General features: G+C 44.1%; 1 protein-coding gene across 2 annotated transcripts in view; it reads right to left on the minus strand.

Moving 5' to 3' along the window:
• LOC110534849 (rho GTPase-activating protein 26) overlaps positions 1-27,517 on the minus strand; it is a 134,194-nt gene extending 106,677 nt beyond the window's left edge. For both annotated transcript variants that reach the window (XM_036989705.2, XM_036989703.2), the window contains exon 1: positions 26,873-27,517. In XM_036989705.2, the coding sequence (XP_036845600.1) occupies positions 26,873-27,026 (154 nt within the window). In that variant the 5' untranslated portion in view covers positions 27,027-27,517. The remainder of the gene's footprint in view (positions 1-26,872) is intronic.
• Between the last annotated feature and the right edge of the window lie 376 nt (positions 27,518-27,893).

Consider the following 27,893-nt stretch of genomic DNA (forward strand, 5'->3'; position numbering starts at 1 on the left):
GTGAGATTGTATATGAAACATTATTAGTGGCACATGAGTGATGAATGTGACAAGAATTCTTGAATATCTTTGCATTTTCAGCCATCCACACAGACAGACCAGCGCTATTTATAGTGAAGAGGCGCTATTTATAGTAAAGAGGGTCTATAGATGTGCCCCAAATGACCTAAGGGTCCTGGTCAAAAATAGTGCACTATAAAGGGAATAGGGTGCCATTTGGGATGCAACCTACCACTACTGCTTTTATTGCTGGACGTCCACTACAACAAGTCATCTTAGTCTAAAGCCTGTTAAGAGACTCAGTGAACACGGAGGCACCGCGTGACAGGTCTGGAGAACGTGTCATCACGACACCAACCAATCGTATTGGTGCATTTCCAATTCGTTCTGACAATTACCAGTCCAGTCAGCTCAAGCTATACCCAGCCCTGGCAAGATGGTTCATTGATTCCATTCTACTGAACACACAAATAATTAGTTGTTAAGAAGATAATGATGCTGAAATCCCACTTCAAACAGATCTTGAGTGTGTAAATCAGAATGCACTTTGATCCTCTTCAGACCTGTCGGTGCATCCCTCTCTTACAGCAGGAGAGAAAATAGAGAGAGAGGACATTAAGCGTTTCAATTATTCATAAGAGAGAGAGAGGGCATTAAAGCATTCAAATTACTCGTTGGCTGCATCTTCCCCTAAAACAGCAGGTCTGTGAGGCAGAGTGTGCCAGGCATGGCGGTCCCAGAGGACCAGGAAAGGACAAAGAATCTCTCACTCCCCAGAGGTGTGGCTGCTGCAGGCCATTGGTATTCCCATCTCTCTCTCTCTCTGGCCAGACAGCATGGGTGAAGGAGTGAGGCTGGGAGTGGGAGAGGCTGGGGCCTGGCACTGATAATAACCCAATCGGAGCTGGCCTTCCCTACCCTTCCTACCCCTGCACATGCCTGCCTGCCAGGCTTTGACTGAATCACCACACAACACCGAATATCAGACCACTCCTCCCTGTCTACACTGCTCTAGTCCACACCACCACCCCACACACACCACCCCACCCCACACAGCTGCCTGAGACAGTGGAGACGGTTAGATATGTACAGCTGGCTGGGACAGTGGACAGGGTTAGATATGTACAGCTGGCTGGGACAGTGGACAGGGTTAGTTAGATATGTACAGCTGGCCTGGGACAGTGGACAGGGTTAGATATGTACAGCTGGCCTGGGACAGTGGACAGGGTTAGATATGTACAGCTGGCCTGGGACAGTGGACAGGGTTAGATATGTACAGGTGTGTTACGGCTTTCTTCCGTCGAAGGAGAGGCGGACCAAAATGCAGCGTGGTTATTTCGATTAATCTTTAATGAAGATGATAAACAACGAACAATACAAAACAATAAACGTAATGTGAAAACCTAAACAGCCTTATCTGGTGCAAACAAACACAGAGACAGGAACAATCACCCACGAAACACTCAAAGAATATGGCTGCCTAAATATGGTTCCCAATCAGAGACAACAATAAACACCTGCCTCTGATTGAGAACCACTCCAGGCAACCATAGACTTTTCTAGACAACCCCACTAACCACAATCCCATGACCTACAAAAAAAAACCTAGACAAAACACATCACATAAATAACCCATGTCACACCCTGGCCTGACCAAAATAATAAAGAAAACACAAAATACTAAGACCAGGGCGTGACAGACCCTCCCCCCCCCCTCCCCAAGGTGCGGACTCCCGGCCGCACACCTAAACCCATAGGGGAGGGTCCAGGTGGGCGTCTGTCCACGGTAGCGGCTCCGGCGCGGGACGTGGACCCCACTCCAACAAAGTTTTAGTTCGCTTAATACGCGTCCTTAAATTGGCGACCCTCGCCGCCGACCTTGGCCTAGTAACCCTCACCAAGGGCCCCACTGGACTGAGGGGCAGCTCGGGACTGAGGGGTAGCTCGGGACTGAGGGGTAGCTCGGGACTGAGAGGAAGCTCGGGACTGAGAGGAAGCTCGGGACTGAGAGGAAGCTCAGGCAGGTTGATGGCTCTGGCAGATCCTGGCTGACTGGTGGCTCTGGCAAATCCTGGCTGACTGGCGGCTCTGGCAGATCCTTGCTGACTGGCGGTTCTGGCAGATCCTGTCTGACTGGCGGATCCTGGCTGAATGGCGGATCCAGGCTGACTGGCGGATACTGGCTGACTGGCGGATCCTGGCTGCCTGACGGATCCTGGCAGACTGGCAGGTCTGGCGGATCCTGGCAGACTGGTGGATCCTGGCTGAATGGCGGCTCTAGCTGCTTAATGCTGACTGGCGAATCTGGCTGCTCAATGCAGACTGGCGACTCTGGCTGCTCCATGCAGACTGGCGACTCTGGCTGCTCCATGCAGACTGGCGACTCTGGCTGCTCCATGCAGACTGGCGACTCTGGCTGCTCCATGCAGACTGGCGACTCTGGCTGCTCCATGCAGACTGGCGACTCTGGCTGCTCCATGCAGACTGGCGACTCTGGCTGCTCCATGCAGACTGGCGACTCTGGCTGCTCCATGCAGACTGGCGACTCTGGCTGCTCCATGCAGACTGGCGACTCTGGCTGCTCCATGCAGACTGGCGACTCTGGCTGCTCCATGCAGACTGGCGACTCTGGCTGCTCCATGCAGACTGGCGACTCTGGCTGCTCCATGCAGACTGGCGACTCTGGCTGCTCCATGCAGACTGGCGACTCTGGCTGCTCCATGCAGACTGGCGACTCTCGCTGCTCCATGCAGACTGGCGACTCTGGCTGCTCCATGCAGACTGGCGACTCTGGCTGCTCCATGCAGACTGGCAGCTCTGGCGGTTCCTTGCAGACTGGCAGCTCTGGCGGCTCCTTGCAGACTGGCAGGTCTGGCGGCTCCTTGCAGACTGGCAGTTCTGGCGGCTCCTTGCAGACTGGCAGCTCTGGCGGCTCCTTGCAGACTGGCAGCGCTGGACAGGCGGGAGTCTCTGGCAGCGCTGAACAGGCGGGAGACTCCGGCAGCGCTGAACAGGCGGGAGACTCCGGCAGCGCTGAAGGGGAGGAAGGCTCTGACAGCGCTGGACAGGCGGGAGACTCTGGCAGCGCTGGAGAGGTGGAAGGCTCTGGCAGCGCTGGACAGGCGAAGCGCACTGAAGGCCTGGTGCGTGGTGCTGGCGCTGGTGGTACTGGGCCGAGGACACGCACAGGAAGCCTGGTGCGGGGAGCTGCCACCGGAGGGCTGGTGCGTGGAGGTGGTACTGGATAGACCGGACCGTGCAGGCGCACTGGAGCTCTTGAGCACCGAGCCTGCCCAACCTTACCTGGTTGAATGCTCCCGGTCGCCCTGCCAGTGCGGCGAGGCGGAATAGCCCGCACTGGGCTATGCAGGCGAACCGGGGACACCGTGCGCAAGGCTGGTGCCATGTAAGCCGGCCCAAGGAGACGCACTGGAGACCAGATGCAGTGGACAGGGTTAGATATGTACAGCTGGATGTGACAGTGGACAGGGTTAGATATGTACAGCTGGCTGGGACAGTGGACAGGGTTAGATATGTACAGCTGGCCTGGGACAGTGGAGACGGTTAGATATGTACAGCTGGCTGGGACAGTGGACAGGGTTAGATATGTACAGCTGGCCTGGGACAGTGGACAGGGTTAGATATGTAAAGCTGGTCTGGAACAGTGGACAGGGTTAGATATGTACAGCTGGCCTGGGACAGTGGAGAGGGTTAGATATGTACAGCTGGCCTGGGACAGTGGAGACGGTTAGATATGTACAGCTGGCCTGGGACAGTGAACAGGGTTAGATATGTACAGCTGGTCTGGAACAGTGGACAGGGTTAGATATGTACAGCTGGCCTGGGACAGTGGACAGGGTTAGATATGTACAGCTGGCTGGGACAGTGGACAGGGTTAGATATGTACAGCTGGCCTGGGACAGTAGATATGTAACAAAAACAAAACAAAAAACAATAACAAATGTGCTGGGGGCAAACAGTTTCCCCTTAGGCAGATTTCAGCTTTAAGCCTGACCTGATCTGGGACCAAGCTAGGCTATGCCAAGACCAGTTGATGAGGGGACCATTAGAAAGTGATCTGTGTTGTCACAATGGCTTTTCATCAATTAGATTTGCTCACCTCCTGCATCCTCTCTCCTCCATCCTCCCTCACCTCCTGCATCCTCTCTCCTCCGTCCTCCCTCTCCTCCATCCTCCCTCTCTCCTCCATCCTCCCTCACCTCCTGCATCCTCTCTCCTCCATCCTCACTCACCTCCTGCATCCTCTCTCCTCCGTTCTCCCTCACCTCCTGCATCCTCTCTCCTCCGTCCTCCCTCACCTCCTGCATCCTCTCTCCTCCGTCCTCACATCCTGCATCCTCTCTCCTCCATCCTCCCTCTCTCCTCCATCCTCCCTCACCTCCTGCATCCTCGCTCCTCCGTCCTCCCTCAACTCCTGCATCCTCTCTCCTCCGTCCTCCCTCACCTCCTGCATCCTCTCTCCTCCGTCCTCACATCCTGCATCCTCTCTCCTCCATCCTCCCTCTCTCCTCCATCCTCCCTCACCTCCTGCATCCTCGCTCCTCCGTCCTCCCTCACCTCCTGCATCCTCTCTCCTCCGTCCTCCCTCACCTCCTGCATCCTCTCTCCTCGGTCCTTCTCCACTCGCATATCATTAGGCAAATTAGGTTTACAGGGGTGGATCCCATAATAAATGTTGTTTACAGGGGTGGATCCCATAATAAATGTTGTTTACCGGGGTGGATCCCATAATAAATGTTGTTTACAGGGGAAGATCCCATAATAAATGTTGTTTACCAGGGTGGATCCCATAATAAATGTTGTTTACAGGGGTGGATCCCATAATAAATGTTGTATACAGGGGAAGCTTCCATAATAAATATTGTTTACAGGAGAAGATCCCATAATAAATGTTGTTTACAGGGGTGGATCCCATAATAAATGTTGTTTACAGGGGTGGATCCCATACTAAATGTTGTTTACAGAGGTGGATCCCATACTAAATGTTGTTTACAGGGGTGGATCCCATACTAAATGTTGTTTACAGGGGTGGATCCCATACTAAATGTTGTTTACATGGGTGGATCCCACACTGAATGCTGTTTACATGGATGGATCCCACACTAAATGCTGTTTACAGGGATGGATCCCATAACAAAGTTTGTTTACCGGGGTGGATCCCATAATAAATGTTGTTTACAGGAGTGGATCCCATAATAAATGTTGTTTACCGGGGTGGATCCCAAAATAAATGTTGTATACAGGAGAAGATCCCATAATAAATGTTGTATACAGGGGTGGATCCCATAATAAATGTTGTTTACAGGGGTGGATCCCATAATAAATGTTGTTTACCGGGGTGGATCCCATAATAAATGTTGTTTACAGGGGAAGATCCCATAATAAATGTTGTTTACCAGGGTGGATCCCATAATAAATGTTGTTTACAGGGGTGGATCCCATAATAAATGTTGTATACAGGGGAAGCTTCCATAATAAATATTGTTTACAGGAGAAGATCCCATAATAAATGTTGTTTACAGGGGTGGATCCCATAATAAATGTTGTTTACAGGGGAAGATCCCATAATAAATGTTGTTTACTGGGGTGGATCCCATAATAAATGTTGTTTACAGGGGTGGATCCCATACTAAATGTTGTTTACCGGGGTGGATCCCATAATAAATGCAGTTTACAGGGGTGGATCCCAAAATAAATGTTGTTTACAGGGGTGGATCCCATAATAAATGTTGTTTACAGGCGTGGATCCCATAATAAAGTTTGTTTACAGGGGTGGATCCCATACTAAATGTTGTTTACAGAGGTGGATCCCATACTAAATGTTGTTTACAGGGGTGGATCCCATACTAAATGTTGTTTACAGGGGTGGATCCCATACTAAATGTTGTTTACATGGGTGGATCCCACACTAAATGCTGTTTACATGGGTGGATCCCACACTAAATGCTGTTTACAGGGGTGGATCCCATAACAAAGTTTGTTTACCGGGGTGGATCCCATAATAAATGTTGTTTACAGGGGTGGATCCCATAATAAATGTTGTTTACCGGGGTGGATCCCAAAATAAATGTTGTATACAGGGGTGGATCCCATAATAAATGTTGTTTACAGGGGTGGATCCCATAATAAATGTTGTTTGCAGGGGTGGATCCCATAATAAATGTTGTTTACAGGGGTGGATCCCAAAATAAATGTTGTTTACAGGGGAAGATCCCATAATAAATGTTGTATACAGGGGAAGATCCCATAATAAATGTTGTATACAGGGGAAGATCCCATAATTAATGTTGTATACAGGGGAAGATCCCATAGTAAATGTTGTATACAGGGGAAGATCCCATAATAAATGTTGTATACAGGGGAAGATCCCATAATACATGTTGTATACAGGGGAAGATCCCATAATAAATGTTGTATACAGGGGAAGATCCCATAATACATGTTGTATACAGGGGAAGATCCCGTAATAAATATTGTTTACCGGGGTGGATCCCAAAATAAATGTTGTTTACATGGGAAGATCCCATAATAAATGTTGTATACAGGGGAAGATCCCATAATAAATGTTGTATACAGGGGAAGCTCCCATAATAAATGTTGTATACAGGGGAAGATCCCATAATAAATGTTGTATACAGGGGAAGATCCCATAATAAATATTGTTTACCGGGGTGGATCCCATAATAAATGTTGTTTACAGGGGTGGATCCCATAATAAATGTTGTTTACAGGGGAAGATCCCATAATAAATATTGTTTACAGGAGAAGATCCCATAATAAATGTTGTTTACAGGGGTGGATCCCATAATAAATGTTGTTTACAGGGGAAGATCCCATAATACATGTTGTATACAGGGGAAGCTCCCATAATAAATGTTGTATACAGGGGAAGATCCCATAATAAATGTTGTATACAGGGGAAGATCCCATAATAAATATTGTTTACCGGGGTGGATCCCATAATAAATGTTGTTTACAGGGGTGGATCCCATAATAAATGTTGTTTACAGGGGAAGATCCCATAATAAATATTGTTTACAGGAGAAGATCCCATAATAAATGTTGTTTACAGGGGTGGATCCCATAATACATGTTGTTTACAGGGGAAGATCCCTTAATAAATGTTGTTTACTGGGGTGGATGACATAATAAATGTTGTTTACAGGGGTGGATCCCATAATACATGTTGTTTACAGGAGAAGATCCCATAATAAATATTGTTTACAGGAGAAGATCCCATAATAAATATTGTTTACAGGAGAAGATCCCATAATAAATGTTGTTTACAGGGGTGGATCCCATAATAAATGTTGTTTACAGGGGTGGATCCCATAATAAATGTTGTTTACAGGGGTGGATCCCATAATAAATATTGTTTACAGGGGTGGATCCCATAATACATGTTGTTTACAGGAGAAGATCCCATAATAAATATTGTTTACAGGGGTGGATCCCATAATAAATATTGTTTACAGGGGAAGATCCCATAATAAATGTTGTTTACAGGGGAAGATCCCATAATAAATGTTGTTTACTGGGGTGGATCCCATAATAAATGTTGTTTACAGGGGAAGATCCCATAATAAATGTTGTTTACAGGGGTGGATCCCATAATAAATGTTGTTTACAGGGGTGGATCCCATAATAAATATTGTTTACAGGGGTGGATCCCATAATACATGTTGTTTACAGGAGAAGATCCCATAATAAATATTGTTTACAGGGGTGGATCCCATAATACATATTGTTTACAGGGGAAGATCCCATAATAAATGTTGTTTACTGGGGTGGATGCCATAATAAATGTTGTTTACAGGGGTGGATCCCATACTAAATGTTGTTTACCGGGGTGGATCCCATAACAAATGAAGTTAGTTGTGCCAGACATGTTATAAATAAAACAATAAGTAGCCTGTCGTTTTTAAACGTGTGAATGTTTTAATCATCTAAACAAAAGCTGATTCAAAGGGGGTTTGGTAGATTTCCGTGGTAGATATCCTTGATGTAAGGTGGCTATCCAGGAGGGGATAACACTCTTCCATTCGCCTACTAACGAAATGTCACACCCCCCGACCACTTCACCACTTATCGGTTTCTGGGTCATGGAGGAGAGAGGACGGAGGAGAGAGGACTGTCTTTTGCACAAACAAGAATATCCCATAGTGAAGGAGTGAGAGATTAAAGGTACAACATGGCAGTTGGAGAGGAGATGTTCAGGATCAGTCAGTCTACGATGTAGGAGACACGTTAACCTCCTCACCTCTCTTCCCTACTCGCCCTCTCCCCCCGTCTCCCCCTCTCTACAAACATCAGCCCCTGGTCTCCCAGCCGTTTCCTACAGCCCCTCTACATCCATCAGCCCCTGGTCCACACTAGGGAACCGCTAACCCCTCCACCCAGATACCCACTAAATCTGAATTGGAACAATATCTCCACCTGCCTGCACCTCCCCACTCACCTCCCCACTCACCCCAGCAGAGAGAGGGCAGCCCGGGGATGAAATATTGTTAGTATGGGTTCTTTTTGGAGCTGGCTGTAGGAAACGTCTGGGAGCTCGCACACACAGTCATACACGCACACATTCACCTACACACTCAGGCATACACACACACTCTCTCACTCTCAGACTGCCAGCGTGTTGTGGTTTGTTTGAGTTGGCCCGGCAGCGCCAGAGACAGCTCTTCCCTCTCCAGCCCACCACGGAGTGTGCACACACACACAGTACACACACAGTACACACACACACACACACAGTACACACACACACACACAGGGAGAAAAATAACCCCAGCATGACACGCAGCAGTGCTGAGGAAGATTAATCTGGTTGTGATTGGACACAGCAGTGAGAGAATTGGCCTAAATCATCAAAAGGCTGTGGAGGAGGGGAGGGTGTGAACCTGGAAGGTAGTAGGATGGAAGGCTGCAGAGAGGGACTAGGAAGGAAGACTGCAGAGAGGGACTAGGGTGGAAGACTGCAGAGAGGGACTAGGATGGAAGACTGCAGAGGGACTAGGATGGAAGACTGCAGAGAGGGACTAGGATGGAAGACTGCAGAGAGGGACTAGGATGGAAGACTGCAGAGAGGGACTAGGGTGGAAGACTGCATAGAGGGACTAGGGTGGAAGACTGCAGAGAGGGACTAGGGTGGAAAACTGCAGAGAGGGACTAGGGTGGAAGACTGCAGAGAGGGACTAGGGTGGAAGACTGCAGAGAGAGACTAGGGTGGAAGACTGCAGAGAGAGACTAGGGTGGAAGACTGCAGAGAGGGACTAGGATGGAAGACTGTAGAGAGGGACTAGGGTGGAAGACTGCAGAGAGGGACTAGGATGGAAGACTGCAGAGAGAGACTAGGGTGGAAGACTGCAGAGAGAGACTAGGATGGAAGACTGCAGAGAGAGACTAGGGTGGAAGACTGCAAAGAGAGACTAGGGTAGAAGGGGGTAGTGTGGAGAAGAGTAGGTTGAAAAGCTCTGTGGTGGAAGAGTGGGGAGGCATTACTGTGTTCGTAGGTAACCATTTGTTATCTCCATAGGTTACTCTGACAGGGAGTAGTTGACAAAAATAATGAGCTGAGACACTGTTACTGCTGAGGCACTGTTACTGCTGAGGCACTGTTACTGCTGAGGCACTGTTACTGCTGAGGCACTGTTACTGCTGAGGCACTGTTACTGCTGAGGCACTGTTACTGCTGAGGCACTGTTACTGCTGAGGCACTGTTACTGCTGAGGCACTGTTACTGCTGAGGCACTGTTACTGCTGAGGCACTGTTACTGCTGAGGCACTGTTACTGCTGAGGCACTGTTACTGCTGAGACACTGTTACTGCTGAGGCACTGTTACTGCTGAGGCACTGTTACTGCTGAGACACTGTTACTGCTGAGGCACTGTTACTGCTGAGGCACTGTTACTGCTGAGACACTGTTACTGCTGAGACACTGTTACTGCTGAGGCACTGTTACTACTGAGGCACTGTTACTGCTGAGACACTGTTACTGCTGAGGCACTGTTACTGCTGAGGCACTGTTGCCGCTGAGGCAATGTTACCGCTGAGACACTGTTACCGCTGAGACACTGTTACCGCTGAGGCACTGTTACCGCTGAGGCACTGTTACCGCTGAGGCACTGTTACTGCTGAGACACTGTTACTGCTGAGACACTGTTACTGCTGAGACACTGTTACTGCTGAGACACTGTTACTGCTGAGACACTGTTACTGCTGAGACACTGTTACTGCTGAGACACTGTTATTGCTGAGACACTGTTACTGCTGGAGTTACATCAAATGGTGTAGCATGTCACTGTGTATCATGATAAGCGATGTGCTGCCTGCCGGTAATATCACCCTCCTTCTAGTGGGAGTCAAGTTACAGTTATGACATCATGCCTATCATATTCCCATATCGTGTTCTCAGACAGGGATGCTCTTTCCCATATACCTGTAGATGTCCCTATAGAGCTCGCCAGCTTGTCTTCCTAATTACCTGAAATGACTTACCTCTGGTTCCGATGGGAAAGATGAATTAGGAAAGAAAAGGCTTTTGGGATAAACACTGAAAGTATGAGTTTAACACAAGTTTAGGAGGTCTTAAACATTTTTGTTCTGAGATAATAGTGGTCATTTAACATGACCTTTATGACTTATAAAGCCTTTATGCTTTTCGTAATCACATAAATGCTTCAAAATTCACAAAAAGTGATGTTTGCTGATGAAGATTATCTCATAGAACAAAACGTATATTATCTCCTATTCCACAGACCTTATTTTCGGCCATTCATTTTCCCCATAGGCTTTGTCCAACGAACCATGGCAGAGTTAGTGCCTACAAAAAGACGCCATTTCTATTTCTCTCTGTATCATTCCAGACAGTGTCTGTGCCCAGTGGCGACACTCATTAAGGGTGTGGCTGTGTCTTTGGGGTCACCCACCCATCAACCCATTCTCTGTGTCTTGGGCTGCTCATAGTGCAGTACAGTATGTGAGTAACCAGCGGCTCAAACAGACTGTTGACAGAGTGAAAGAAGAGACACAGACAGAGGGAGAGAGAGGCTGGAACTCTGCAGTCAATGCCCCTGGTTATTAATTCAACATCACCACCACTTCTCTCTCTGCACATCCACTTCTCTATTCAGGCACTTTACTGTCAGCCACACACTGGTCACACCCAGCCACACACTGGTCATAACACTCTTACAATACATCACAATATGCAGTAGAGTTCTGGGTGTATCTGGCCAAACTGTGTGCTTTCTAAATCATCCCAACACACCGTTTGTATTCCCTAGTTATTACATTAAACCAAAGAGGTATAGAGGGACTGTCATAGGGCAGTAAGAGTTATTTATTAGTGGAGTGTAAACCAAACGGTGGCGTGAGCCTGCAGAATTCTCTGCTCAGGGAAGAATGCACTCCATATTGTTAGCAGGGGGAGGGAGTGAGAGTGCACAGGGGAGAAGGAACGTCTGGCTCCATATTACCACAGCGCTGCTCATGCCTTGTGCCACACACATTCTAGAAAACATTAAAAGGCTTGCCCTGGATAACACTTATTAATGTATGTATGTATGGACACTGACTCTCATGAAAAGACAGTAACGTTTCTGATGCAGGATCTAGAAAAAGGGGAAACTGGACTTCCACGATTCCTCACGTTCAAGACATGGAACGCAAAACTAGAGACAGAAAAAGAGGGGAGGGAAACAGAACAAGGGAAAAGAGAATGAGAGAGAGAGAGAGAGAGAGTGAGAGCAAGAGATCCAGAAAAGAGACGCAAAAGGAAGCAATTCCCAAACCTTCCTTAACAAAGCCATCACCTACAGAGAGATGAACCTGGAGATGAGTCCCCTAACAAGCTGGTCCTGGGGCTCTGTTCACAAACACAAACACACCCCACAGAGCCCCAGGACAGCAGCACAATTAGACCCAACCAAATCATGAGAAAACAAAAAGATAATTACTTGACACATTGGAAAGAATTAACAAAAAAACAGAGCAAACTAGAATGCTATTTGGCCCTAAACAGAGAGTACACAGTGGCAGAATACCTGACCACTGTGACTGACCCAAACTTACGGAAAGCTTTGACTATGTACAGACTCAGTGAGCATAGCCTTGCTATTGAGAAAGGCCGTTGTAGGCAGACATGGCTCTGAAGAGAAGACAGGCTATGTGCACACTGCCCACAAAATGAGGTGGAAACTGAGCTGCACTTCCTAACCTCCTGTCCAATGTATGACCATATTAGAGACACATATTTCCCTCAGATTACACAGATCCACAAAGAATTCGAAAACAAACCCAATTTTGATAAACTCCCATATCTACTGGGTGAAATTCCACAGTGTGCCATCACAGCAGCAAGATTTGTGACCTGTTGCCACAAGAAAAGGGCAACCAGTGAAGAACAAACACCATTGTAAATACAACCCATATTTATGCTTATTTATTTTCCCTTGTGTACCCTTAACCATTTGTACATCATTACAAAACTGTATATGTACGTAATATGACATTTGTAAGGTCTTCATTGTTTTGAAACTTCTGTATGTGTAATGTTTACTGTTATTTTTTATTGTTTATTTCACTTTATATATTATCTACCTCACTTGCTTTGGCAATTTTAACACATGTTTCCCATGCCAATAAAGCCCCTTGAATTTAACTGAATTGAATTGAGAGACAGAGACAGAGACAGAGACAAAGAGACAGAGAACCAGAAGCTGGCCTGCCATGACACCAGCCCTTGGGGTCTGTCCCCTCTCTCTTTCTCTGGGTAGAGTGGAACACTGGCTTTTGTGTCCCACTGCCTTCCTCTTTCTATCTTCTCTGCACCCTCTCTCCATCTCATCCCACTCCGCCCCCTCTCTGACCCTCATGGAGTAGACAGCAGCAGCAGACACAGGCCTCTCTTCAGCAGACAGAGTAGAGGGAGCAGAGCAGACACAGAGCTCACTGACTGCAACGGGAGAAAAGGCCTGTCTACACAATGACCTCATTCACAGGGAGGGAGAGGAGGGAGAGGAGGAATCACACAGGCTGATGCCACCAGCGTTGTATTGGGAGGATAGAGGGAGGGAAGTACACCTGTCCTCAGACCTGTGGGGGGGTGCATACTGACAGGCTATAAGGTGATGATGATGATGGTCTACCGACAGCATGGCGGGAGAGTGAATCAGCAGAAGGACTACAACTTACTATAGTAACTGATGTTAGTGTGCCACAAAATACACTCAAAATGACACTGAATGTCTTGTTTTAGATGGCCCATGTTAGTTATATGGCCACTGATATCAACTACTACATTCTACAGCTGTGTCTGTCTGGAACTCAATGGCTGCAGAAACTGAGGGTCCAAAATATTTGACTAAAAGTTGCAAGTTTGTAAGTGCAAGCTTCAGGCTGGACTAAGTTGAAAGTTGATACAATGTTTCGAATTCCTTGCAGACAGGCCATGAATAGCCCATGTGACTTATTTTTATCAGGATATTTTCTACCTGCAGGCTGCAATGTATTTATTTGTTGGCTTTATGTGGGCTATTTTTACATAGTTGGCAATGGCAGAAGTTACTTTTAGATTTGTATAATTTTCTTTTAGATAACATGACAATGATTCTGAGAAAGGACGACTTTATTATAAAAGAAAAGAAACTGTTCGACAAAAATGTGCATACGAACATCATAACTGGCATGCAGATCGGAAGAAATGGTCAAATAAATTGTCACTCCTAATGGAAAAGGTTGCAGACCCCTGGTGTAGCCTATTACCGTCAACTTCGGGAGCGTAATGGTAGAATATGTGAAGACCAGCAGCAGCGGGAGGTCGGAAAACAGTTTTTTTCAGCAAAACACCAGTCTCAACATCAACAGTCAGGGATGCTGGTCTTCTAGGCAGAGTTGCAAAGAAAAAGCCATAGCTCAGACTGGCTAATAAAAAGAAAAGATTAAGATGGGCAAAAGAACACAGACACTGGACAGAGGAACTCTGCCTAGAAGTCCAGCATCCCGGAGTTGCCTCGTCACTGTTGATGTTGAGACTGGTGTTTTGCGGGTACTATTTAATGAAGCTGCCGGTTGAGGACTTGTGAGGCGTCTGTTTCTCAAACTAGACACTCTAATGTACTTGTCCTCTTGCTCAGTTGTGCACTGGGGCCACCCACTCCTCTTTCTATTCTGGTTAGAGCCAGTTTGCGCTGTTCTGTGAAGGGAGTAGTACACAGCTTTGTACGAGATCTTCAGTTTCTTGGCAATTTCTCTCATGGAATAGCCTTCATTTCTCAGAACAAGAATAGACTGACGAGTGTCAGAAGAAAGGTCTTTGTTTCTGGCCATTTTGAGGTTGTAATCGAACCCACAAATGCTGATGCTCCAGATACTCAACTAGTCTAAAGAAGGCCAGTTTAATTGCTTCTTTAATCAGAACAACAGTTTTCAGCTATGCTAACATAATTTCAAAAGGGTTTTCTAATGATCAATTAGCCTTTTAAATTATAAACTTGGATTAGCTAACACAACGTGCCATTGGAACACAGGAGTGATTGATGCTAATAATGGGCCTCTGTACGCCTATGTAGATATTCTATTAAGAATCTGCCGTTTCCAGCTACAATAGTCATTTACAACATTAACAATGTCTACACTGCATTTCTGATCAATTTTATGTTATTTTAATGGACAAAAAAAATATTTTCTTTAAAAAACAAGGACATTTCTAAGCGACCCGAAACTTTTGAACGGTAGCGTACATTTTCAGATATTATAAGTTTCTAATTCTGTCAGAAAGTTGTTTGCAAGTCAAAGAGTACTGTTAGCTAAATAGCGAACATTAGCTTGCGGGCACACCAGCTAACATTACATGTATGATCTTTGTAGCAATATAATTCTAAATCAGAAAATCCATTTGCATTGCTGGTTAAAGCCTAATGTTAGTTAGCTAACATTGAACCTAGTTTGTTAGCTTTAGCTACCTGCAGATTCATACTACAGCTATGACAATGTTTGTATTGGTAGTAGATTGAGTTGTGATTACGCAGGTTAATTGTTTAGCTAGCTAGCTAGCTACATGTCTAAACTAAAGACTCCACTTCGCCAGATGATTACATGACCCATCAAGTTAGCTAGGTGTGTCTGGGGGTGATTACGGACATCTATTGTATTTCATGAACATGTGTACATGTTCAGACAATAGTGACCCATACACTTAGCTAGATGTGGCTGGGGGGTGGTCATCTAATAATTATAAAATATTTATAAAATATTTTTTCTCTGGACACTTTCTGTTTTTGATATTGCAACTATGGAAGTAACCATTTCACTGTACAAATTACACCTTCTGTATCCTGTGCATGTGACAAATAAACGTAGATTTTATTTGATATAGTATGTGTTTACCAGAGACTGTAAGTGTAGAACAACATGACCTGCACTAAAGTTAGATTAGGATATGGGCCAAGGACTAGATAAAGTGCTTTTTTACCTGGAGATTTTCCTTATTCTAGGCTACTACTTTTACCACTTTTAGTCTTGAAATCTTTGGTTATTTACTAAACTGCTCACTCTGTTTAGCACATGGCCTCACATGTGAATCGTTAAAGAGATGGGTGGGGCTAAGTCTTAAGAGGGTGTGAATGATGCTGAATGGGCGTAGTCAAAGAAGAGCTTTCCAATAGGTGTACCAAAACATTCACGGCCATTTTCTCAACAGTGAGCTTACAGTGTATGATATACCACTTTCTAGCTCTGAGTTTCTACTTTTATCCAATGTAAAAAAAAAAATCACAATTTCAAATTTTGCTACATAGGACCGAATCCAGGTGGTAGGTCTTAGATTTGTTTTGTTTTTCACTTTAAAATGTATGCCAAACAAAAGCTATTGATTTCAAAGTTGAACAAACCATACAACTCTATGCACAATGACTACTTTTAACAAATTACACAGTAAATTAAAACAAAACAAATTTACTGGAAAAACTGTGCAGATGCAGTTTGGTAACATAATTATGGTAAAATCTCCTTCAGTTTCATTCTGTTACCAAACTTTGTATCTGGAAAAAGAAAGGGACAGGAGATCAATGATAATAGCGCTGAATGAATGACTGAGTTTTATGTCTTGACTAACAAACTTGACATTCTTAAAGAGACAGCGTACAATTTTCAATGTCATGCATCTCAATAGAAAACAGTGTTTTTACTCAATGTAGAAACCTAATATTCTACAAATGTCTTTGTAATTTCAATAATTTCAATGTTTGTATCAACATTTTAGTTTTTGTAATAAACAGATGTATTTACAGGGTTACATGTTTGTTTCTAGGGCACAGCTTCAAACGTAGCTGGAATTCATATAGGCCCATTAAAGGCTGTATCTCAATCAACTACCAAGATTTGCTTTTACTTTAGGGCCCTCGCTCTGTTTAGGATTTCCACCTTGTTCCTTCTTTAGGACGACATAGTAGCAGTCAGATAACCTCCAGGAGATTGCAAACAGGCCTTTCCTGTTCCTGGCCTGCACTGTTCTATGGCCACTGTCTTTTAATGATACTGCCACAGCAAGATAATGATGGAAGTCAACTCACAGATGCAATCAATGTGTAACAAAGCATAAAGTACAGCAACAGCAGAGAAGCCAAGTCCGACCTGGACTTGTTACTTTGATAAATAAAATCATGAACACTTTCCACGTTGCGCTTTGGTCCACTCATTCCAACGAGAGCCATAACAGGGGGTATCGGTACTGAGTCAATGTGCGGGGGTATAGGTTAGTCGAGGTAGTTGAGGTAATATATACATGTAGGTAGGGGTAAAGCGACTATGCATACATAATAAACAGTGAGTATCAGTAGCATAAAAAAGGGGTGTCGTGTAAATAGTCTGGGTAGCCATTTGATTAGATGTTCAGCAGTCTTATGGCTTGGGGGTAGAAGCTGTTCAGGAGCCTTTTGGACCTAGACTTGGCGCTCTGGTACAGCTTGCCGTGCGGTAGCAGAGAGGACAGTCTATGACTGGGGTGGCTGGAGTCTTTGGCAAAAAATTTTGACACCGCCTGCTATGGCAGGAAGCTTGGCCCCAGTGATGTACTGGGCCATACGCACTACCCATTGTAGCGTCTTGCGGTCGAATACCGAGCAGTTGCCATACCAGGCGGTGATGCAACGAGTCAGGATACTCTCGATGGTGCAGCTATAGAACATTTTAAGGATCTGAGGACCCATGCCAAATCTTTTCATACAGCTCTGCATTTAACAAAAAAGGGGGAGGCATGGGCTGAATGTCTCTCAGACATTATTTCCGTCACTAAGAAGAAATAGGCTTATTTTCATTAGAAATGGCCTAATTCAAAAGTTGACATCCTAAAAATAAACTCCACATACCGTATGTGTAAATCTCACTTCCTCTTTCACGGTTAGGAGGCCAGAGTGGAGACCTGTTCAGAAACCGTTGCCTCTGTGCATACTTTCACCAGATGGAAAGGGAATGTCTCTAAAATGAACCAAACAGAGCTGATCTATTATTTTCTATTCCCTTTTTCTCTGCCTTTCCACTGCTATTTAAAATGTTCTCTTTAACTGTATCCCCTACTGACATTGTCATTGGGCCATCTTCAGTGCCTCCAGCGCTGGTGCTCTCCTGCACAGAGAGAGTGAGAGGCCGGCTATGTTTCACTCACAACATGTATGTGAAGGCAGCTTGGAGGAAGTTCACCTGCACAAAATAAAATAGACCTGAATGGATGACAGGCAGGCTAGTGTGCAGGGTAAAAACCTTCTCTAGCGTGAAATAGTTCCCAATTGTTCTGATTGTGAAGTCATGATGTAAAAACAGGGCAGACTCATGGTTTAGAATTTCAATCACAACTGGAGAAAAACTAACAGGAAGTGGAATGTGGTGGAACAAACTATATATTTAAATGGCACAGTTAACCAACATGTGCATGCATGTTTATAGCCTATAGAGAGCATTAAAATTAGACTGGTGCATACCAGGGAAACAAGATCCACATCCTTGTAAGTAGAAACACAAAGGAAAAAGCCTGAACACAAAATGCTGAGTGGCTAAGTGACTATGCAATTATGAAGCATGTAACTGAATAAGGCTTCTAAAGCTCAAATATTTACCAGCTCTGTGTCCAACTGGATTGTGTTAACTCGTCTTGGTACTATTAGAGGCAAAATAACACGAACACATGATTGGACCATCTGACCGTAAATGATGAAGTTCAGCTCTACCACTGTAGGTCAGGACCATCCCCTGACAGAGCTGCATGATTGGTGCCCTAATTTCCCTTCCTCTACGTCACTGCTTGTGGAATACCGCCGACGCAAACCCCCACCGACCCCCTTCCACACACACATTTATTTCCCTTTGTTCCCATCTGATGCATTCAGCAGAATGTCCCTAGACGCAATGGCACCCGCAACTCTCCCTCCCTCTCTCTCTCCCCCCCGAAGGCAGACTGGAATAACGTGGCTTGGGTTTTTCTTTAGGGAGTCTTTGTTGTGAAAGGCACGCACACACAGGGGATACCTAGTCAGTTGTACAACTGAATGCCTTCAACTGAAATGTGTCTTCCGCATTTAACCCAGGTGCAGGGGGGCTGCCATAATTGTCATACACAGTATCGGCGCCCAGAGAACAGTGGGTTAACTGCTTTGTTCAGGGGCAGAATGACAGATTTTTACCTTGTCAGCTCGGGGATTCGATCCAGTAACCTTTCGGTTATTGGCCCAACGATCTAACCACTAGGCTACCTGGGTCAGTAGTGAGGTCGTTCCATTTGATTTCAAATGTTTTTTGAGCACACCCCTTTAGATTCAAACAAAACTTGTCATACATACTTGTCCATGGTAGAAGTATCAGAAAGTGACTTTTTGGACCTGAAGGACAAAACATTCAGGTGATGTTCAAAGTTGACACATTTTGCATTCCCCACCAATGATAATAATGATTATTTATTGTGTCCCTTTCAGGAAACGTGTCTTGCGTCTCAACAGACCATAGCACAGCATCTCCACATAAGTGCATAAATACATAAATCACAAGCAATAACTACAGCAGACAACACAGTTCACAGTCCATAAGTCAGTTAGTAAATTCTGGGAGGGGGGGGGGTGGTTGAGCAGTTATTTATTAAATTGACGTATACGGGTGGGGATGAATGATTTCTGGGCTCTGAAGGTTTTGTAAAGATGGACTCTGTATCGCCTGATGGTAGGAGCTCCTATTTTTCCAACTTAATTGAGGAAAATATGAACAATACAAAATTTATTTTTGATACTGTCGCAAAGCTAACTAAAAAGCAGCACTCCACAAGAGAGGATGGCTTTCACTTCAACAGTAATAAATTCATGAACTTCTTTGAGGAAAAGATCATGATTCTTAGAAAGCAAATTACGGACTCCTCTTTAAACCTGCATATTCCTTCAAAGCTCAGTTGTCCTGAGTCTGCACAGCTCTGCCAGGACCTAGGATCAAGAGAGACACTCAAGTGTTTTAGTACTATATCTCTTGACACAATGATGAAAATAATCATGGCCTCTAAACCTTCAAGCTGCATACTGGACCCTAATCCAACTAAACTACTGAAAGAGCTGCTTCCTGTGCTTGGCCCTCCAATGTTGAACATAATAAACGGCTATCTATCCACCGGATGTGTACCAAACTCACTAAAAGTGGCAGTAATAAAGCCTCTCTTGAAAAAGCCAAACCTTGAAACAGAAAATATAAAAACTATCGGCCTATATCGAATCTTCCATTCCTCTCAAAAATGTTAGAAAATGTTGTTGCACAGCAACTCACTGCCTTCCTGAAGACAAACAATGTATATGAAATGCTTCAGTCTGGTTTTAGACCCCATCATAGCACTGAGACTGCACTTGTGAAGGTGGTAAATGACATTTTAATGGCATCAGACCGAGGCTTTGCATCTGTCCTCGTGCTCCTAGACCTTAGTGCTGCTTTTGATACCATCGATCTTTTGGAGAGATTGGAAAACCAAATTGGTCTACAAGTTCTGGCCTGGTTTAGATCTTATCTGTCGGAAAGATATCAGTTTGTCTCTGTGAATGGTTTGTCCTCTGACAAATCAACTGTAAATTTCGGTGTTCCTCAAGGTTCTGTTTTAGGACCACTATATATTTTACCTCTTGGGGATGTAATTCGAAAACATAATGTTAACTATCACTGCTAAGCGGATGACACACAGCTGAACATTTCAATGAAACATGGTGAAGCCCCAAAATTGCCCTCGCTAGAAGCCTGTGTTTCAGACATAAGGAAGTGGATGGCTGCAAACTTTCTACTTTCAAACTCGGACAAAACAGAGATGCTTGTTCTAGGTCCCAAGAAACAAAGAGATCTTCTGTTGAATCTGACAATTAATCTTAATGGTTGTACAGTCGTCTCAAATAAAACTGAAGGACCTAGGCGTTACTCTGGACCCTGATCTCTCTTTTGACGAACATATCAAGACTGTTTCAAGGACAGCTTTTTTCCATCTACGTAACATTGCAAAAATCAGAAATGTTCTGTCCAAAAATGATGCAGAAAAATTAATCCATGCTTTTGTTACTTCTAGGTTAGACTACTGCAATGCTCTACTTTCCGGCTATCTGGATAAAGCACTAAATAAACTTCAGTTAGTGCTAAATACGGCTGCTAGAGTCCTGACTAGAACCAAAAAATGTGATCATATTACTCTAGTGCTAGCCTCCCTACACTAGCTTCCTGTCAAGGCAATAGCTGATTTCAAGGTTTTACTGCTAACCTACAAAGCATTACATGGGCTTGCTCCTACCTATCTCTCTGATTTGGTCCTGCCGTACATACGCTACGGTTACAAGACGCAGGTCTCCTAATTGTCCCTAGAATTTCTAAGCAAACAGCTGGAGGCAGGAATTTCTCCTATAGAGCTCCATTTTTATGGAATGGTCTGCCTACCCATGTGAGCGACGCAAACTTGGTCTCAACCTTTAAGTCTTTACTGAAGACTCATCTCTTGAGTGGGTCATATGATTGAGTGCAGTCTGGCCCCGGAGTGTGAAGGTGAACGGAAAGGCTCTGGAGTAACGAACTGCCCTTGCTGTCCCTGCCTGGCCGGTTCCCATCTTTCCACTGGGATTCTCTGCCTCTAACCCTTTTACAGGGGCTGAGTCACTGGCTTACTGGTGCTCTTTCATGCTGTCGCTAGGAGGAGTGCGTCACTTGAGTGGGTTGAGTCACTGATGTGATCTTCCTGTCTGGGTTGGCGCCCCCCCCCCCCCCCCCCCCCCCCCCTTGGGTTGTGCAGTGGCGGAGATCTTTGTGGGCTATACTCGGCCTTGTCTCAGGATGGTGAGTTGGTGGTTGAAGATATCCCTCTAGTGGTGTGGGGGCTGTGCTTTGGCAAAGTGGGTGGGGTTATATCCTTCCTGTTTGGCCCTGTCCGGGGGTATCATCGGATAGGGCCACAGTGTCTCCTGACCCCTCCTGTCTCAGCCTCCAGTATTTATGCTGCAGTAGTTTATGTGTCGGGGGGCTAGGGTCAGTTTGTTATATCTGGAGTACTTCTCCTGTCTTATCCGGTGTCCTGTGTGAATTTAAGTATGCTCTCTCTAATTCTCTCTTTCTCTCTTTCTCTCGGAGGACCTGAGCCCTAGGACCATGCCTCAGGACTACCTGACATGATGACTCCTTGCTGTCCCCAGTCCACCTGGCCGTGCTGCTGCTCCAGTTTCAACTGTTCTGCCTGTGATTATTATTATTTGACCATGCTGGTCATTTATGAACATTTGAACATCTTGGCCATGTTCTGTTATAACCTCCACCCGGCACAGCCAGAAGACGACTGGCCACCCCTCAAAGCCTGGTTCCTCTCTAGGTTTCTTCCTAGGTTTTGGCCTTTCTAGTGAGTTTTTCCTGGCCACCGTGCTTCTACACCTGCATTGCTTGCTGTTTGGGGTTTTAGGCTGGGTTTCTGTACAGCACTTTGAGATATCAGCTGATGTATGAAGGGCTATATAAATACATTTGATTTGATTTTGATTTGGTACTCCTGGTTGAGTGGGTGTGTCAGGTCAGTGGTAATTCTCACTCCTGCCATCCCGCTCTCATACATTGAGACAGCCATATCTTCCTCACAGGAAAATCTAAACGGTTGAGTTTGATGTAATTTAAAAGCTTCAAACAGGATAGTCAAACTATTTTATATTTTCTTTAAAAAAAATGTTTTAATAAAAAATAATGTCATTTTTTACCTTTGATGTCAATTATCTAAAAACGGGTAAACTCATTTTTTTTTGCATATGTTTAAGCAATACGGCCCGAGGAGGTATTGTGGTATATGGCCAATATACCATGGCTAAGGGCTGTTCTTATGCACAACGCAAAGCGGAGTGCCTGGACACGGCCCTTAGCCGTGGTATATTGGCCAAATACCACAAACCCCCAAAGTGGCTTATTGCTATTATAAACTGGTTACCAATGTAATTAGAGCAGTAAAAATGCATGTTTTGTCATACCCGTGGTCGGTCTGATATACCACGGCTGTCAAGAAATCCGCATTCAGGGCTCGAAACACCCAGTTTATAATGTAGTTTACACCCTGTCATATCATCTGAGGTGTTTGTGTTGTGTCCACCACCGGTTGATACACAGCATACTCTTGATAAATGTACTAAAATGGGATTAAAATAGACATTTTAACTTTTGAAATGGTACCACAAAGATGGTTGGAGGTCCACACATCAGAGAATGTTGAATTGAATGGGAATATCTGTTGTTCTAAATTATACTGTCAATATTCCATAGGAAACCTATTGAAATAATAGAAATATAGATACTAGAAAATACATTCGCATTTAAGTTGACATTGACTGTGAGTGGACCGGTAGCCATCTTTGTGGTAGTAATTGAAAGTTAAAATGTAAATTATGTACAAGCTAAATTAGAGTGGTGTGAAGGGATAGGTCTATTCTACGATTTATATTTCTATGATTGAAATGACACCCACCCACCTTGTATTCAAGAGTATGCATGCTGTGTCTCAACCGATGGCGGGCACAACACAAACACATAAGATGATGCAAATCATAGCCTAAATTACAACATATGCAAAAATATGTTTTAATATACAAAAACTGACATTAAAAGTAAAAAATAAAAATACTAAAAACATTTTTTTCCAAGAAATTATCAAATACTGTAGTTTGACAACCCTGTTTGTAAGCTTTTAAATTATATCAAACTCAACCGTTTATATTTTCTACAGCAAAATGGGTGAACTTTGAGCACCTCAATCTCCTGAATGTTCTGGCATTCAGGTCCAAAAAGTCACTTTCTGACCACTTCCACCATGGGCAAATATGTATAAATAGTTTCATTCAAATCAAAAGGGCTGTAATCAAAAATCGATTGAAATGAAATGGAATGACCCCACAGTCAGTGTCCCTTACAGAAAAATTACATGATTTCACATGTGACATTTCCACATTCTGTGAAAAAAATCTGTTAGAAATGTGTATCTGGAACACTTCACATGTGTAATTTCACATGTGAAATCAAGTCAAAACATGTGTTTTTGGAAAATTTCACATGTGAAATCATGTCAAAACGTGTTTTTGGAACACATGAGATCTTGTTTTCACATGTGCTGGAGAAAGGCCTAACTTCTGGTCTGGTGATTCCCACTCTGCTTCTTACAGGATTAGAGTTGCTTCTACAGGGGCACATAGTGAGGCAGTGAGTCACTTGTCAGGTTTTTGGGGGCTATAAAGTTCAGTTACTTAGAACACAACATGGCTGGAAGCAAAGGCCATTATTTAGAGTCTGTTTATTAGGGACCTATTTCTTTAGCTGAACCTGGATGTTTAACGGCTATGTGAAAGGATGCAGGTACCATTTCACTTCCTCTTAGCTGCATTCACTTCACAACAGCATCAACTAAACAAACACGGGCACCCTGTCCCCTATATAGTGCACTACTTTTGTCCAGGGCCCATATATAGAATACAGTACCATTTGGGACACAGCCGTCAGCACATCCTTGCTGGACATTGTGAAGGTGAGAAAATATCATTTAAAAAAGTTTACATTTGCTACAGCTGCAGCTAATACTTCAGTAATAACTGTGTAACTACAATGACTGTGTAATTACAATATCCCATAAATGTATGATTTGGTCACCTCACCTGGTAATACCAGTTGTTGACAGTGTGAGACATCATCTTATGTGAGGTGGAGGACTATAAAACAGCCTACTGAGTTTCCAGTGTTTCCTCTGTATTCATTTAGCAGCTTCAAAAAATATAACATTTTTTACTTTTTATATATACAAATCATTTTTGAGACAGTAAAAGAATTTCAGTGAAAACTTAAATGACTAAAAGCAGACATCTATATTATGTAGAAAAGATAATGGCACGTGTTTTTTATAAGATCATCTTTGAACAACCACCAGAATAAAAACCAGAGAGTCAGGGAAAATGTAACATTCTACAAATGTCATGACATGGGGCCACCAATGATTTTGTAATGATGTTTGCGTCACTCAGATAGCATAAGCCATGGGAAAATGTGTACAATTGCAGGAAAGAAGCTTTAAAACTGCAATTTTTCTCTCAGACCACATGACAAAAAGTGTAGAATTCCAGGAAACTAGCTTTAAAACCGAAAACATTTCTCGCCACCTCATGGCAAAATGTGTAGAACTGCAGGGAATTAGCTTTAAAGCAACTGCCCAGTGAAAATCTCCTTTTAAAAAAGTGAATATTCTGATAACTCATACCCAAATAATGTTGTTGGCTCGTCCTAAACTTGTAATTGTGACCAAAGTATAAATTGGAGAAAAAATACTTAAAAACCCCCACCTAAAACTTTTATAAATGCTTGCTGTTTCCTTAGAGGATGATGTAATACTTCTCAGGAGGAGAAAACAGAAAAACGGCTTTTTAACGTGCTTCATTTAAAAAATGTGGAAGGAAAACTATTTCACTCATATTGTAAGTAAGTATAGTTAATATTTCATAGAAATCTGGAAACACTGGGAAGATACTTTAAAACAGCAAAATGTCTCTGCGGCCAATAGGAGGGCAACATAGACCATGCCCACTACCATGACCCCCCTGCCCCCCACGCTAACTTTGCCACCTCTGCTGAAAAAAAATCTTATGTGAAACACTGGTTTCTGAAGGGGAAACTCCAGCCTACTCCCTAATTCTACATTTGGGGTCAATGCATCATCCCATTGTAAGACAGGATAAATGTCAACTCGGGTTTGATAGACTAAAATTACAAAGCAGGTGTGTTTTAGCTATGTTATTGTAACAGTGACATACGGTAGAAGGTGTACCAATCGCATGAGGTAAACTAAAGAACAGCTCCTTTCACACAAACCTGGTCCACAATTTTATCTCTGGGATACTGGTGGCAACCTTTAATGTAAATTAAGATATCAAAATATGCAGCCCCCGCATCCGCAGAACAGCGCTAGTAAACCCAAATGTTGGTTAATTTGAGTGATTAAAATAATTTCATGTTTGAGGGCGGAGGTCAAACGTTTAATCTGGATCCCTAATGACAGCTTGCCCTTTGCTTACAGAACATCCCTCTTGCTCCGGGGAGCTGCCTGGCCGGCTGCCTGGCTGACTGGCTGGCAGGCTGTTGACTACTGCTAGTGTTGGTGCTGTGTGAAGTCTGTGACTGACTGTAGGATTGGCCACAGGAACCACACTCCAGCCAACAGGATGGGGAAACAGTAAATGCAACACTAACAGACGTGTAAAGTGGGGTTGAAGAATAGCCTAAAGCCTCTGGTGTAGTGTAAGGTTTACTTTCTCTCTGTAGTGAGAGGTTACAAACATGTACTTGTTGTTGTGCCACCAGCAACCAGAACAAGGACAAAGCAGAGGGACTTGCCCAGAAGGTTAATTCTGGATTTAATTCGCACAAAAGTGGAACGCTTTGAAATAATGTGAAAAGTGGTGCGGTCTTGTCCAGAGCGACTTACAGTAGTGAGTTCATACATTTTCATATTGTATTTGTACTGGTCCCCCGTGGGAGTCAAACACACAACGCCAAGCTCTACCAACTGAGACACACAGGATAATACACATGTAACATACAATTAAAACACATGGCATATTTCCTGTGATTCAGCAGCTACACAGCCAACTGTACCTACAACAGCTGACTATCTCTAACCCCAGTTCTCCTTTGACCTGGGACTGTCGGTCACTACGGGTCATTCAGTTTGATGTCTAGATGTCCCTGACAGACAAAAGCAGAATGATCCAGACCGTTAATGGCAGCTGACTGGGCACTGTGTAGAACAGCATGGACTATCTGTTTACTGGCCTGTTTTGAACATCTTTCATGAGTTAAAGTGGAGCGGAAACTTCCAGGATGTGTATAGTAGTGTAGTAACAGTGCGCGTCACCCTATGAGACAACTGTGGCTAAATGTAAACACTAGCTCTTGAACTTCACACTTACTGCCTGGTGATTGGTGAACATGGACTTTAGCTTGAGGCTTAATGATACATTGTTCCAAATGCCATGTTCAACCAGCAAGCACCTGTCAAGAGTTCTACTGCCCTCTATCTGAACTGTCACTGATGATGTTCAATGACTAGGCTAAGTCCTAACCAACTAATTATGCATGAACAGATCAGGCAATTATGGAAATGTTATACGTTACCATACATACTTTATATATACACAATATAGGCTACTTTAAATCTAAAATCATCTTTAAGAAGATTAGAAATCTATCACATAGGGCTCTATGATAGGGCAATGTCTTAATTCATTGTTGTTTGAGAATTTAGCTGGGCACAGAAGAGCAGTCATCATCACAATACAAGATTGCAAATGGATTATCTTACTTTTCAATGCTTGGATGAGCGCCTTCCCATCTTTGATTAGTTCTTTGATGAATTTGTTGGTCTTGTCCAGTTCCATTTCGTGAGACTTTAATCTGTCTCGGAACTGTGGACTGTCCAGATAGCAATCACTAAACTCCAGAGCAGGCAGTCCCATGTTTCCTCCGAGTCCACAGCACCCGAGGTCGGAGGAGGAAGAAATCGTTGACTGGTGATGTGCAATCCACTTAAGAAGGTAGCAGAACACAGAGATTAACACTATGCAGATACCGGTCTACATTACACTACATAGCCAACGCAATAATCTTGCTGACAACATGTAGGCGGGCAAACGTGGATCTGATTTATTTTAGCCTAGGATCCAAACCGGTATCCCCCAAAAAATCGCACGCGAAAAAACTGTGCTTGTATTGGAGGGAAGTGCTGAAAGAATATTCACTTATTGGCAGTCAACGATCCCAGGCAACCTGTGCATTCCTCATGACAACGCTGTACTGGTCAGGAAAATAGGAGGAAGATGAAAGAAAAAACGAGGTACGGTAGTTGCTGATTCTTCTCTGGGCGTTTTAAATGCAGAGCTTTCTCTCAAGCGTTGGTGCTCCTTCCATCCGACCAACCTACCCCGAAACAGATAATCCTATGATGGATACAGCTCTAGACCAATAGCATTGCTCGGTTCCAAAACGGTCAGAGAAGGGACGGCGCAGTATGGTTGCGGGAGATGGTTTCATAAAGGAAGGGTTGGTTGGTCAAAAACGCAGTGATGTCACTTTAAAGAGCGGCGAATTTCGTTTTTTGTTTTTGGATTTTAACATCAACCTGCTAAGGCTAGGATAAGCAAAGCGACAAATTGCTGTTAATTCTTCAAATGTTGTTCATTCTGAGAGCAATTGCTAGGTAATTACACACATCACAAGCCTTTATGTACTCTGCATAGTTACAAATGAAAATGTTATCCATAATTTCAAACAATGTGAATTTTTATGACAGCTTTAAACTAGCTATAAACGAATAAATAGTTTAG

Source organism: Oncorhynchus mykiss, chromosome 10, assembly GCF_057628025.1.
Source record: "Oncorhynchus mykiss isolate SJ-2025 chromosome 10, ASM5762802v1, whole genome shotgun sequence".
Classification (NCBI taxonomy): domain Eukaryota; kingdom Metazoa; phylum Chordata; class Actinopteri; order Salmoniformes; family Salmonidae; genus Oncorhynchus; species Oncorhynchus mykiss.